This window comes from Rhipicephalus microplus, chromosome 3 (genome assembly GCF_043290135.1).
Source record: "Rhipicephalus microplus isolate Deutch F79 chromosome 3, USDA_Rmic, whole genome shotgun sequence".
Lineage (NCBI taxonomy): Eukaryota > Metazoa > Arthropoda > Arachnida > Ixodida > Ixodidae > Rhipicephalus > Rhipicephalus microplus.
Genome location: NC_134702.1, coordinates 16,095,206 through 16,110,822, shown reverse-complemented (window position 1 = coordinate 16,110,822; position 15,617 = coordinate 16,095,206). Strand labels below are relative to the sequence as shown.

The 15,617-nt window shown below is 45.8% G+C and overlaps 1 protein-coding gene across 1 annotated transcript in view; it reads right to left on the bottom strand.

The window, feature by feature from the left end:
- Positions 1-5,602: 5,602 nt before the first annotated feature.
- The window catches only part of LOC142802693 (neuronal acetylcholine receptor subunit alpha-7-like), a 125,343-nt gene continuing 115,328 nt past the window's right edge, over positions 5,603-15,617 (bottom strand). Inside the window, exons 3-4 of the mRNA XM_075887664.1 lie at positions 5,809-5,853; positions 5,603-5,641 (exon numbers count right to left, since the gene is read on the bottom strand). Coding sequence (XP_075743779.1) covers positions 5,603-5,641; positions 5,809-5,853 — 84 coding nt within the window. The remainder of the gene's footprint in view (positions 5,642-5,808; positions 5,854-15,617) is intronic.

Sequence of the window (15,617 nt, the reverse complement as noted above, 5' to 3'; positions counted from 1 at the left end):
TTTAGAAATGCGTACAGTCGCAGTTTATGTAAAGGAAACAAAAAGAGACATTTTTTTTTGGTTAGCTCGATTAGGTTTGGTTTAGTTTCGGCCCTTTGATCAAGCGACTGGTGATTATACAGCATTACCACACATAAACAAATGTGCATTAATTACGCCATATAATCGCGTCAGTGCCATTGAATTGTAGCTGTAAATGAAGCTACGTTAAGCGCACTTGATCAAAGGACACGTTTTAACGACGATTGGAACGTCGTTCAGTTTGTTCTGAGAGGATGAGCCTTTCGTGCCCGCGAAGCTTCGACAACGAATAGTTCGAACTTTCTTTTGGAGCACTTACGAATGAGATAGCACAAGGGTGCGGAAAAAATAAAAAAAAAATAGAAAAATGAGAAGAGAGAAGCAGGAACGAAACTTTTCGAGGCCTTCGAATAGGACCGCTATCACACGCAGCAGCTCCAACTGCATGTCGCGCACACAACCGTCTTGACACGTACTGGCGTATACTGTAGTATGAATGAAGACAAGAACACGATGCATTCTTTGTGGAAAAATCTGTCTTTGTCTAGAGTGCCAGAAAGACTGAGCACGACAACTAAGTACTATATTACCCTGCGGCGTCAGATCTATAGGAAACGGCAGATAACAGCCGCATCAACGAATTTTTTTTTAAGTGATGTTTGGAAGAAAGTTAGGAAAGCTGTTTGAGTAGTTGCGAAACCTGATGCTCTATTTGAGGCATAGCCCAAAGTTTTACAAATAGACAAAAAAAAAAGAACACAAGACCAGGTTGCCTAGCATGGTACAGGTACATCTTTTGCCGACTATTTGTTGCTCTACAATCGACGCAAAATCCGTAAACAAGCTCATTTCTCTAAAATGCATGGTTTAAATGCTATGCGTTATCCTAGCATTACTTCACGCCTGCAACTGCAAAGTAGGCAATGAAGAAAGAAACGGTGCCCTAAGCTTATAGGCTTACTTCGCAACAGTCACACACTTCCGGAACATCTGAAACCGTGCGAAATTCTCTAATATCTTGGGCACTGTAGAAGAAAGGACTAAGTGAACTCATAATTGCGAAAGAGCGAGAAAATGCAACCTGTTGCATTGTTATAGGAGAACGCAGCTGCGCATTTGCTACAGCAGCCAATCAGAGCATGCTTGGAAGAAGGTGTGAAGGAACTAATCCCAAGTGTGCCTGTGCGCCCGGCAGCCAGGAGCGAAGAAGGCGTCGCATTGCCTAAGCTAACGTGATCATACAAGGCGTTTTGTAGTGCATTGCCTCGTTCGCTAGCACGTTGATCGTATCAACCAATGCTTAACAAAAAATGACAATTATTAGTCCCAGAACTTATCTTTCAGTGCGCGTGGAGATTGGCATTACAAGTTTTTACGAAAAGCCTATTTTGTCGCAGAAAAGCTGACAACTTCAGATCCACTTACACTTTAACGAATCGGGATACTAGGTAGTTTTTGAATTGGGGTACCGAAATTCCTTTGCGTAGGGACGCTTTAGGTCAAGCAGGAGCGCTGGGTTTCCGAATAGAGTCTGCGGCAGTTTGGACACTCCCCGCATTTTATGTCACCCTAGTCTTGGCCGAGAGCCGGCCCTTCAGTGGGTGCCGTCACGTTTTTCTGACGTAAAGCATTTAGGGCAGGCTTTGGGGCTCCCGCTAAACTCGAGAAATAGCGTCCCCAACCCAAAACCCAAACGCGGTTTGGGCTTTGCGCATGCGCATTGGCCTTGACGCTATTTCTTTCGGGCCCCTATTCGAAATCTCGCTGCTGATTCGTAAGCGCTGAAAGGGGTTCTCAACTTTTTTTTTATAGTCAGCAGGAAGTTGACAAGGATTTGCAAGATGCTGATATATAGACTTATAACGTGCTGAAATTTGGGCGTAGACTTGTTGATGCTCGAAGTTAGTGCTCATCTGACATTCTTGTTCTTTCTTGGGCCATTGTTTTGCTGCGATCCTCGTTAAATTTATTGAACGCCTCCGTGAAACACATTTGGAAAACCCGTTAAGGCTTTTTTTTCTTTTGGGAGTTAACATGACAGTAATTGGAAGCTTAGTGTACGAGGGTCACACACTTTTCACCCGTTCCATAACTTCGTGAGCGACGAGGTTTCTCCACCGCAAAGGCACACCTGGTGTCCAAAGTCATGCATTACTGGCCGAGCGAGCTCCCGAATGGATAGTGTTAAAGCACAAATAGAGGGAACGTGGGTTTTCATGCATGAACGACTATAGGGGCACTATATAGTGCTCACGACAGCATGACATGTGGTAATAACAACGGTAAAGAGATGTGAAGAGCTACCAGCATAACAACGTGAGAACGAGGCCACATGCAAACGTGTCGCAGCTTTAACGCAACGTTGTTGCGGACAAGGACATTTGGTGCATGTTCGAACTTCATGGTGCACAGAGCGGATTCTATCTAATGATCGCGGGTCGTTGCAACTCGACCCGATGCAAACTGGTCCACGGTGACAGAGCCTCAAAATTGGACCGCTCTATCAGATAAGCCGCTTATATCGAAGCCGCTTTCGCACTGTGGCATGGTAGACTTGGTAGCCATGGTATGGTAGCCATGGTAGATAGAGGGCCGGGTTGACCAATTTGCATCGTGTTTGCACGCAGTCAACGGGTGAAACGCATCGTGTCACTCTTCCAGACACGCACAAATTTTACGCATGAATCACACACAAGAAAGCACAGGACGTGACTAGAGGATAAATTCCGTTGAAAGAAATCACCCTCTCAGAAGCTGCTATTTAGCGTTTTGGGTTAGGAAAACTGCTCGTTTCGTAAATAAGAACAGACAGAGATTCGAAACCGTGAACACGTTCAGTGAACGCTTAGTCAGGCGCTGCACGAGTGTGACCAGAGTGATTAGACGACAATTCTTCGTGCACCCCTTAAAGCGCGTTATCGAGGTCGTTCGGAATCAACGTATCTTTAAAATAAGTCCAAGTGGGCTGGTGTTCGTCCTTATCAGCGCAGGTCATTCATCCTCCAACGTCCTTTATCCTCTAAAGCTTTTGAAGAATGGCTCATATAGGATTTATTGCAGGCTGGCACTATTTGTCATGATAGTCATGCTGCTTTCTTTTTTTAAAATCATTCACCCTGCGCGATGTATTTGAATAATCAAACAAAACAACTTACCAATGTTAACCAGATATTTGTAATAATTAGCTGATTCTTTTCGTCCTACAAGAGAAGAGAGAAACCAGAACAAGACGTGCCACAATCAGAAGAAAAATAGTTTCTGGTTTTACGATAAAAATTATGATAAATTTGTATAACATGACTTTTAACATGACTGTGAGTACTTGGATCGATGCTACGATATTTCTTCTACCTCACTTTTTCTTACTGATAATCACGATTTTCAAGTCAACACTAAAGCGGATCTGCCACTGAAAACGTGGTCTTTTACTGATACTGTTCGAGCAGATTATTTTAAGCGGGTACAGTAAAAAAAAAATGTACGATTGCCGCTTTATAATGCTCATAAATAAAGCGAGCAGTTGGCACTTCACACGGAAGGATTAGAAAGCGTTTTAGAATCTATATGCTAAATCGCACATGCACATGATTCGCGGACGCTTGCAGAGACACGCATGCATCTCTCAAATGTCTCAAACTACTTAAGAAAAAAAAATGGCTGTCTGCGAAAAGACGTTTACGCGGTTTACACGACGAGGAGTGAAAGAGTTCCAGAAGAGAATCCAGTGGAAGATCGAGCAGTGTTAGAACAATTTTCAAATTTATCCAACTACTTTTTGCATCGTTCTCGCTAATGTGTACCCCTGCTTATGTTCTCAACTGTTTCTGTCACTGCTCCTAAGCTTATTTATAAGTGGGTGGAGATAATTTAAGTAGAGTTAATCTGCCTATTGTACTTTCAATCCAGATAGAGCATACATCTAAATATTCTCAGTAAAAAGCAATAAGAGACAATATTTTCGGAGTATATTTAAAAACAATATTCACATCTTAGTACACGCAGTGTTAACCATAACACATTTTTTCTTCGTTATGCAGACCTTTATGCTTCTCAAAATCACAAATTCAAGATTATTGACAAGTAAGCAGTTTGATTTAATACACGCGGCTCTTTACAGAGTGTGTAAAATAGCGTTCTAATTCGTTAAAATAAAATGTGGGTCTAATAAGTAGTATCTCATGCTTTGTACCAAGTATAACCACACGTGAACTTATTCATCTTCCAATGTAAATTCGGGCTTTTTTTACGCGTAATCGGCGATTTAAATCACTAAGAATATGCTCGAAAAGTCTTCATGCTATCTGAAGCATAGTGACTTTTGAAAAAAATATGACAATATTCGATTGGGTACACAAAAATTTCGAATATCTGCGCACGCGTAAAGAGAATACAAACGCCGAAGCTCCTCTCACCACCCCAACTTCGAATACGGTTTGCCACCTCACAAAGAGAAGCCATACGCAATGCGAAGTTGCACATTTGGAGAGACCATGGCGAAAGAGCTCCAACGGCGAGACAACGAAATGATACACAGAATAAGACGCGTTGCCCCACCGTGGTTCCCCGCACCTCTGTAAGCGGTTTGTCCCTGTGTCGTTTCGTTCTCTTTGCCATACGAGCTGTTTCAAGATTATGAACCCACTAGCTTAGCTAAGAACGCTTGTGCAGCAAGGGATAGGTTGAGATATTCTTTCAGCACACTGCTGTAGACGTCATGCAGAACGAGACGATAATTAGGCAATGACTCGTGCAAGATCTGCTTCGTCCCTTACATGGCATTCGACTGACTAGATTAACCAGTTAAACATTTAAGATACGAGGTACTTTTTTCAGACTGCGGTAGCTTGAAGGGACGATGAACTCATGAAGAAGCTGACGAGATTTATCCGTACACGTAGTCCTAATCGTCACTTTCCTCTGCCGTACACCCATTTTGGAATTAGCAGTTGTCCAAGGGATAAGCCACTGTCGCTTGGGCGTTGTCGAATGATAGAGCTTGTCGACGAGCGGCGACTACTTCGCTCTCTTTAGTCTTTATTTAATTAGCCCGCCGACTACAGACTCAAAACGAGTAGACTCATGACTTCGCTGTGGTAGCCCTGAACGTTGTCATGAACTTTCGTGAATGAGTCCACTTTCGCGAGATTTTCACCGAGCATGCCGATGTTTAGGAACAACCCGTTTACAGGCAATGTGCCAATGTGCCTTCGCACACTGATGATACATCAGATTTTACACGTGGATTATGCCGCGGAAGAATCATCGCAAGTGATGGTCTTAGAACAGGGCCTTTGCAGAAATCAAACATACTATATTCATGTACGACACAGAGAAGTCAGAAGAGGCCCCACAAGCCGATCGCCCCTGAGACCAAAGAAAAATTCATGTTTATCCAAAAGCATATATATATGCCTTTGGATACGTTTGCCTTTGGATACGTTTGCCCTAATTAGCGACGTGACATTAAAACTAAGCGGTCATCGTGGAATCACTGATCGCGTTAGTGAACTGCGGATATGATTCGGTGGTTTATACAGTGTGTGCGTGTTCATGTGCGTTGTTTTGTGCGTCGTATCGTGTGTCACGCACGTGTGGCAGGTTTGAGCTGTGATGGCAGCGTCTGCATACACGGAGAAGACATATACATGTGAGGAAGAGCGCAAGGCAAACGGTAAAACGCACGTCACAAGACTCGACCTGTTTCCACAACGCTTCACACCACCAGCACGAAACACGGAGCGGGGAAAGGGGGAAGTCAGTTTCTGTGTTGCGGCAGTTCTTACTTACCAGATTTAACCACACGTTTGTTGTTATTATTTGATTCTTTTCGTCCTACGGTGCAGCAAGAAGAGAAAGACAGAGAGGAAAGGAAGAAAAAGAAAACGCGTTGCTGTGACGCTTCACCGCTATGTTCCCGGCTTACCGTGTACGTACAGGTACCCTGTGGCACTGATATGGCGCTTCGGACATTCGGTGTGTTACACCGATGTCGCTGACATGAAAAAACCAGAGTTTTCAAAGAAAACCTAACGAAACTTACAAGCGAAATGACAGCCTTGTCTGCTATTCACAGTGTCTCAGCAAAGTCGTCTTAATTTTCACACCGACTACACTATGGTGTTTCAAGGAACACACTGTGACATAGGCCTGTCTTGTTTTAGGGATAAGCAGTTAGAAAAACTTAATTAAAAAACGGTATTTGAAATTCCCCTCATTCGCTTACTTGACTGTGTTTTTGCGCTGCTACTAGCGGTAGATAGCTTTCACTTGAGAGGCAGACGCCTATAGAGCATGCAAGTTAACGACAATGCAAGAACCCCTCACAGTATCCCCTTCGCAATGAAACTTTACGTCCATATTTTCGAACTTGCACGTTCTATACCAACACTCACGTTGAATATTCGCAATCATTACAAAACTAACCGGCGGGTAAAAGGTGGTAAGTGTTGTGCAGGTGAAAATTATTACTCGATAGATGGGCAAACAAAACGAAAGAAGGAATAATGCAATTGGATGCATGTCTTTCGAAACCAGAAACGCCGGTTTCAATTATTGCGACCACAAAGCGCTAAAGGAGGGTGCATAAATAACGAGATCAACGCTATTAACGAAGCAGAATTGAACTATATGTAACGACGTAAAGAAGAGAAAAATATAACTCCATTCAATTCCGAAGGACAAAGAGAAAATTTAACAATTAACAAAAAAACAAGCTTGAAATCAAAACAAGCAAAATGAAGCAGATTAGGTGGCAGAAACTCCTGTGTGCACAGTTACCATTTTTTTTATTTAGATATCTTGGAATCTTTTTTTTTAAATAATCAAACAACAGTGCTTGAAAGACACAGGAAATTTGAGCTTGCACATGTTTGTAAGCATGAATAAACATATCATTGCCCAATAATAGAACAGAAACATCCCCAATAGCGACCATGATGATAATCGAGCAAATAATGACAGCGTCCGTGAGTGCAAAGTTTCTTGATAGACACTGTTATCACGTAGTTTTTTTCTGGAAAATCTTAACAATAAACTAGCAAGATCACCGGTATCACCAGTAGATTAATGCAAGGCTTCCTCCAACCAGCAACCGAACATTCTAAAATGAAGAAAGAAAAGCCACAGCTTCGCCGCAAGGGTGAAGAAATGAACATGACAGCAGCAAATTGGAGTGTTATGCAAAGTTCCTTCGGTAAACATGGCAGTTGCAGCGAGCGATGTGCCTTTCGTGCTCTCTGCAGGTTCAGCACGGGCTTTTCTATAGAGCACGGCAAAAAGATACGGCGCAAGCAATCACGGTTGACAACGTTCCGCCGGTTGTAAGATGTCTTTTTTTGCCACGCAGTCCACCTGCAGCTCCTATCACCTTGCGCCTTTCGTGCGATGAAAGGAAGCCAACTCAACTTTTCCGCTTAGATTAACCAGCGGTCGCTGGCAGTGCTAGCAGGCTCTGACTGGCACATACGCAGTGCATGGTGATGTTCTCGATTTAGACTTTATACGGAGCATCACGGCGATGGCGACGAGGCAGCGAAAATGAGCATAGAGGGCTCACACATAATTCCGTTGCTAACGCAATAATGAAAATGCCCTTCAGCATGAAAACATGACCATAAGTGCAGAGGATATACCGTGCGGAAGTTTGTATAGGTCATTGTTGTTGCAAGGTGTTTTTACACGCACGTTTCAACTGGTAGGCTGCGACATCAACAAACAAGACAAGCGTGGTTTGGTCTCCGAAGTTAACGCAAACAGGCTATTCTGTGACTTGCGTTTCGGTTTTTAGCAGAAAGTAAGATAACTCTCATCCCGCACAGTGAAATTCACTGAGTGCTTTTACAGGCTATGTTTCTTTAGTTATGTAAGTACGCTTTCTTGCAATTACTCGATAAAACATTTTTAGCTTATTCCGCCTTGTTGCATTTGCTTGGGCGACAAAGAAGAGACCAGGATCATACAGTTCTGCAACTGAGTGAATTTCGGTCACCAACAAAATGCGCAGGCATCAAATCTGTTTTTTTTTTCCTATTACTTATTAGCCTCTGTGTTGGGAACTGCAAGGACTTGTTTTTGTTTGGTTGCTGTTGTTTTTGTTGATGGTGCCTCTGCACGAATTTCGGCGCCCGCAAAAGCCGAATTCGGGCCAGAATTTTCCGCGGGAAATCGCGTTCCGCTGCGCAAACAGCGAGCGCTGCAGGGTTCGTAATGCGAGTCAACACTTTCAAGGGCCTCCAAAACTTGCACCTATAGCGGTCCTCCTCATTCCTCTACTCACTCTCTCCTTCGAGACGAAGCCATGTATTAAACACCGCAACGTTAGGGAGTTCTCGTTTTTTCCTCTCTAAACACCATAACGAGTGATCTCTCCACTCCTTAGCTGCCCAATTTACGCAAGACTCCTCCTTCATTGAAGAAAACCTAAATTAACGAACACCAACTGGAAACAGGCTCACATTACCTGCTACAGTTATTCGATGTATTTTGATCCTTTCAGCTCCATCAGTCGGAGATTCATTATCCTGCTCATTTGGCCAGAAGCGGCCATGGATGGTTGTTCGTATACCTAAGAATTCTTGACATACTGAAAAAAAACTTCACACTTTTAATTTTTGTTGAGTACGCGCTAACTCGTGGTTGTTAGCGCTTTGCTTACTTCACGGTAATCGCCGTCGTCTTCTCCCTAATAACTCCTCGGACTTTCCCCAAAGCGCGAAGCATGCTAAGAGCATTAATGCGCTGCGCATATCTTGATGAATGGAAAAAAGGGTAATTACTTTCCGAGGTACACGGCATTTCAAGCTGCGTGGCGCGACGGAAAAGCAAACAAACAGCCACTCTGCATGGCGAGGATTAACGGCGTCTCTTATGACTCGCGACGCTTTCAACGTGGCGTTTCCCGAATAATCAATCTCCCCCCTTCAGGAAAATATGGCGCCACTTCTATGTCCATTATTTAATCGCCCGCTCTGTTGATTTTTTTTCTTCCTTCGTAACTTTCAGTTTCTCCGCAGTCGGTGGTTTAGCCGAAGTTTCACCGAGCAGTTTGAGTTCGACAACGTGCTTCGATCAAAGTACCGCGACCGAAGCGATTCGGTAATCTTCGGGTGGCGTCATTAGAAGGTAATCTTCACCTGTCAAAGCCATGGCGCTCGCCTTAACTTTTTTATTTGGCAGGGGCGGGGGGGTGCTGATAGATTTTTGGTTTTGTTTATATAAGTGAAGTGAAATTAAGCCGTTAGAGAGACTAGTGGTGTATTCAATTCATGTTGAAGACTGAAAGCTTAATTAGGCGAAGTATAATCCAGATTTCTAACGACGGAACTGAGCAAGCGACGTCGTACACATGCACACACACACAAACACACACGCACGCACGCACACCCACCCAACCATACCCTCACCTACCTCCCCCCCCCACACACACACGTACGTACGCACGCCTCGCACGTAGCTCGGCTGCTGATTCGATGGTCGCAGGTTCGATGTGGGTGGCGTCAATCGAATTTTTAATGGAGGCGAAAACCCTGGAGGTGAATACATCTACATAGATATGCACAATATTTCGAAGAAGGCTAGAATCCACGTTCCTAACTATATTCAGGGGCACGTGAAAGAACACCAGGGGGTTGAAATTTCCGGAACGGCGTTCCTTGTAGTCATGTATGAATTCTAAGTCGATATATCGACTCAAAAATCTACCAACCTTAACGCGAAGCTCTCAGATGCCGCAACCAAAAGCGAAAACTTACCGTCGTCGTCCCGCGTCGCCAACGACAACCCGAGTGAAGAAAAAAAAAAAATCAAGAGTACGCGATGGCATTGCCATATGACGTCATCACGATGTCCCATATAGCCTAAATTTGTGACGCCATCGCGACATCGATTTGACATCTTCGTGAACGTCATCACACGACATCTTTGCATTTCATTGCCTTTTCATTGCCTTCGAGATTGGTGGACTAATCAGGGAAGCAGCAGAAGCAGTGGAAAACCAAGTGAATTGAAGGAAGTCGCAATGCCTCCAACGCGGTTAACAGTGCAACACAAGATTAGGAGAGGGAGGGGGGGTTCAATGATTATTACATCGACCGAAAAAAAAAAAAACAAGCTGATTGTGGTCTTCGATTCATTAGTTAAGTGTAGAAGGCACGACTTTTTAATGAAAAACAACGCTAACGCACGCATGCACATGGCACACGCATACGATACTCACGCACGAAAACTCCGGCATACCCAAACAAACAACACACACACGCACATTCCCACAGGTGCTCATACACGCATTCTGTATGTGTGAAAGCAGTGTAGGTTGCAAATTGCAAATATATATATATATATATATATATATATATATATATATATATATATATATATATATATAGTGAGAGAGAGAGCGAGAGTGTTGCGTACAATAATAAAAGGGAACGCCGCCAGGCCACTGCTTCTCAGTCTGGCTTTAAACCCGGCACAATATCCTTTCTCCCATACCACACCCTGAACCTCAGAAGCTTCAATGTCTCGTTTTATGTCGCCTGTAGGCCTCCCAATATTTTATGAGAATCTCAAGAGCATCGAAGAACAGGGAGCTTGCGAAATGTAAATTCGTCGGTCTATGGTTTTTCGTAGCTCACATAAAACGCGGGTGCACGCGCGAGCCAAGATGTACCAGGAGGTTGTCCCACGAGGCCCCGGCTTCTCACGAAGTTTTGGCGAACTTATCGAATGGTGATAAGCGCGGCCCGTTGGGGAAAACTCTAAGCGCCGTCCTTAAAACAGCATGCATCGCTCCGACGTCAAGGGACGTAAACTATAACTGACTTCTATAGCGTTCTGGTGCCTTTCACGCTGAGGGCCTTTGAAAGCTTGCGTGCATTGAAAGGAACTATAAAGATGAGAGTCAAAGGGGCAAAATCTAGTCAGTGACCAGCCGCGAGATCAAGGGCACGCTCAACTATTTGCCATCCCATTTTTTCTTTCTTTCTAGAAAAGCAAGAACAAAAAGAAACAACTCGCACGGTCTTTTATGGTTTCGCCAAAACGAACCGAAGGCCAAAGTTATCAACTTCTTCATCTTCTCAGCCAATATATATATATATATATATATATATATATATATATATATATATATATATATATATATATATATATATATAGTCTAGTAGATCCTCCGTGAGCGGTGACAACGTGGTTTATTTCGACGTTTCGGCCTAGAGTCTGGCCTTCATCAGGATATATATATATATATATATATATATATATATATATATATATATATATATATATATATATATATATATATATATATATATATATATATATATATATATATATATATATTGTCGCGCGTGAACAAGAGGGACTTCAGGTAAAGAATACCGCGTAGTCACAGAGGCGCAGGTCAGGGACACCACAACCAAAAAACAAAAGCCTCGGCGAGAGCGCGCTAGCCCAACAACTTCTTCCTCGTTTTTCTCCTCGATGCGGGCTCGTGCTCGCCGCAGTTCATGGCCAGGTGGCATTATTCCCCCACTGAAAAAAAAAAAAGCATCGCCCCGATGCTCGCGCGAATGGTAGTGGATAAGCGGAAGTAAAGCAGACATGCACACTGTGGGCACACTTAAGAAAAAACAACAACAAAAGAACAAGGCTGAGGCACGGTCCCACTAACGTACGAAGTACGGCTTGAGCCGTACAACGTGAACAATCTCTGGGTAGTGCTTTCGACGCTGGGGTGACATGGTTCCATATGGAACCACCTCATAATTCACGTCACTGATGCGACGCACTACTTTGTAGGGTCCAAAGTAGCGACTCAGGAGCTTTTCGGACAACCCTTGGCGGCGAACCGGAGTCCATACCCAAACTAGATCTCCTGGGTGGTATTCGACCTGTCGATGGCGAAGATTGTAGCGGCGTGCATCTGCAGTTTGTTGTTGCGTGATATGCAGGCGTGCCAACTGTCGAGCTTCTTCGGCAAACTGAGCAAGCTGCTCAGCGTCAGGTGTGAGCGACCCGTCGTAATCGTGTGGCAACATAGCGTCCAACATGGTCTGGACCTCACGCCCATAGACGAGACGGAACGGTGTGAATCGTGTCGTTTCTTGGATGGCAGTGTTGTAGGCGAATGTTACGTATGGAAGAACCTGATCCCACGTCTTGTGTTGAACGTCTACATACATGGACAACATATCGGCGATGGTCTTATTAAGTCGTTCCGTCAGGCCGTTAGTCTGCGGATGATACGCCGTCGTCTTGCGATGGCTCGTGAAGCTTAGCTTGAATACATCGTCAATGAGCTGAGCCGTGAAAGCTGTTCCGCGATCAGTGATGACGCAAGACGGGGCGCCATGGCGAAGAACGATCTGTTCGACGAAAAACTGGGCAACATCGGAAGCTGTAGCTCGTTGCAGGGCTCTTGTCTCGGCGTATCTCGTTAGATAATCTGTCGCTACAACTATCCATTTGTTACCGGCAGATGACAGAGGAAACGGCCCCAGTAAATCCATGCCTATTTGATCGAACGGCGACCTTGGTGGTGTGATTGGTTGCAGCAGGCCTGCAGGCTTCAGTGGCGGAGATTTGCGGCGTTGACATTCACGGCAGCTTTTCACATATCTCTTGACGTACATAGCAAGTCTCGGCCAGTAGTACGCCTGTTGAACTCTGGCGAGAGTTCGTGAAGAACCTAGATGCCCGGATGTGGGTTCGTCGTGGCAGGCCAGAAGAATGTCGTCTCGCATGTCAGATGGGACCACTAGCAAATAGGCTTTCCCATTGCCGTTCGAGTTTGATTTATACAAGACACCGTTCCGCAGGCAGAACGAAGAGAGATTGCGAGAGATGTGCCGAGGTACGGGTGTGTTGCGTCCTTCTAGTTGGTCAATGATTGCGCGAATCTCGACGTCATCGTGTTGTCGTGCGATCAAGTCTGTTGCAGTGAGGACTCCGAGGAAGCCGCAGTCATCGTCATTGTCGGGATCACAAACTCCAGTAGGTGCACGTGACAAGGAATCAGCATCTTCGTGCTTGCGGCCTGATTTATAGACAATGGTAAGGTCAAACTCTTGCAAACGAAGGCTCCATCGTGCCAGACGCCCAGACGGGTCTCGTAAATTGGCTAACCAGCACAATGAGTGATGATCAGTAACTACTTTAAAGTGACGACCGTAGAGGTAAGGCCTGAATTTCATAGTGGCCCACACTACTGCTAGGCACTCTTTCTCCGAGGTGGAATAGTTCATCTCGGCGCGAGACAGGGCACGGCTGGCGTAAGCTATCACGCGCTCGGTGCCTTCTTGATGTTGGACAAGCACGGCGCCGAGACCTACATTGCTCGCGTCGGTATGAACTTCCGTGGCAGCATCCTCGTCGAAGTGAGCAAGAACTGGTGGTGCCTGCATACGCTCACGTAGATCGATAAAAGCCGCGTTCTGTTCTTCATTCCAAACGAATGGTACGTCGTCACGTGTGAGACGAGTCAGAGGCTCGGCAATTCTAGAAAAATTGGCGATGAAGCGACGATAGTAGGCGCACAGACCGAGGAAGCGGCGTACTGCTTTCTTGTCACGGGGAACGGGAAAGGAGGCTACGGCGGTTGTCTTGTCGGGGTCAGGTCGAACACCGTCTGCGCTCACAACATGCCCCAGAAATTTAAGTTCTTTATAGCCAAAGTGGCATTTTTCTGGCTTCAGCGTGAGGTTCGCGGAGTGGAGTGCTTCCAGAACAGCCTGCAGACGTTTCAAGTGTTCCTCGAAAGTGACCGAAAATACGACGACATCATCGAGATAAACTAAGCAGGTGTTCCACTTCAGACCGGTAAGAACAGTGTCCATCATTCTTTGGAATGTCGCTGGTGCAGAACACAGGCCGAAGGGAAGCACCTTGAATTCATACAGGCCGTCCGGTGTAACAAAAGCAGTTTTTTCTCGGTCTCTTTCATCAACCTCAATCTGCCAGTATCCGCTTTTCAAGTCTATGGATGAAAAATACCTTGCTCGCCGTAGTCTGTCTAGTGAATCATCGATGCGTGGCAGAGGATACACGTCTTTTTTTGTCACGTCGTTCAGCTTTCTGTAGTCCACGCAGAAACGCAACGTTCCGTCCTTTTTCTTTACAAGAACGACTGGCGATGACCATGGACTATTGGACGGCTGTATAACATCATCCTGAAGCATCTCTTCGACTTGAGCATTGATCGCGTCACGTTCTTTGGCAGAAACTCGGTAGGGTTGTTGCTTTATGGGCGAGACATCGGTGTGTATAATAATCCGGTGTTTCATAAGGGGCGTTTGACGCACCTTTGAGGATGAAGCGAAACACTCTTGAAATTCAAGCAACAGCTCCTGCAGCGCTGTGCGTTCTTTCTGCGTGAGGCTCGAATTGATGTCCACCTTTTCAAGAGCCTTAGAAACGCCGGTCGATGTCGATTGTAGCCCACTATTTATTGATGCGGCAGAAAAACATTCAGCAACGTCTTCGATGGGGTAGGCGAAAGCGATAGCGGTGCGTCGAAACAGGTGCCGCTGCTCATTACTAAAATTTGTCACAAGCAGCGTGGCACGTCTGTCGTGAAGCGTAATGAGGCTGCGGGCTGCGCAGACACCTATGCTAAACAAAAGTGTCAAGTTGCCTTCGGCGACTGCCTCACCGTCACGTATCTCGTCACACACGACTTCAACCAGGATGCTTGAACGTGGAGGCAACGTGATTATGTCGGCCGAAACACGAAGCGAACTGAGATGGCTGTCATCAGGCTTTTCTGCTTTGTCTGTAGAGAACGTCACTGTGCGCTGTCGGAGGTCAATGATAGCGCCGTATTCACGTAAAAAGTCGATGCCTAGGATGAGGTCTCGGGAGCATTCAGGAAGTATAAGGCAGCTGCAGAGAAATGTGCGTTTGCGAATGCCGACTCTAATCGTGCAGATACCGAGAGGGGTGACGACGTGCCCGCCGGCTGTACGGATTCGTGTCCCGTACCACGGCGTACCCACTTTCTTGAGATGCGTCGCCAGTTTTCTGCTCATGATGGAGTAGTCGGCCCCTGTGTCTAATAAAGCTGTAATATCGTGGCGGCCGTCGAGCACTACAGGTATATCTAGGGAAAGTCGGCTTTCTGATTCGGGAGCTGTCGTCGTTGAACCACTGCTGGTACGTACTCGCATGGATTGGGGCCCTTGTTCGTGTCGTTTATCAGCGGCCCCGCCCCCGAAGGTCGCTGTCGTTAGTTTTCCCGCCTAGGGCTGAGCGGCCGTGCTGGCGCCGCCCCTGGGTAGTTCGGGACACTTGACGAAGACCTTCTTGGAGATGGTGATCGTGACTGGCGCCGCGGGAGCAGTGGCATGCGCTGCTCGGACAGGTACTCCTGAATCGCTCTGGGTCTTTCGCCAAATCTTGGCCTGGGTGAGTCGACGGCGAAACCCTGAAGTCCGAGGCGACGGTACTGGCATTCGCGGTACACGTGTCCGGCTTCGCCACAGTGGTAGCACAGCGGCCGCCTGTCCGGTGTGCGCCATACGTCCGATTTCCGCGGGAGGAGCTGCCGATTCTCGAAATGCTGGACTGGTTGAACTGCTGGGAGTGGATCGCGATGTGCAGGG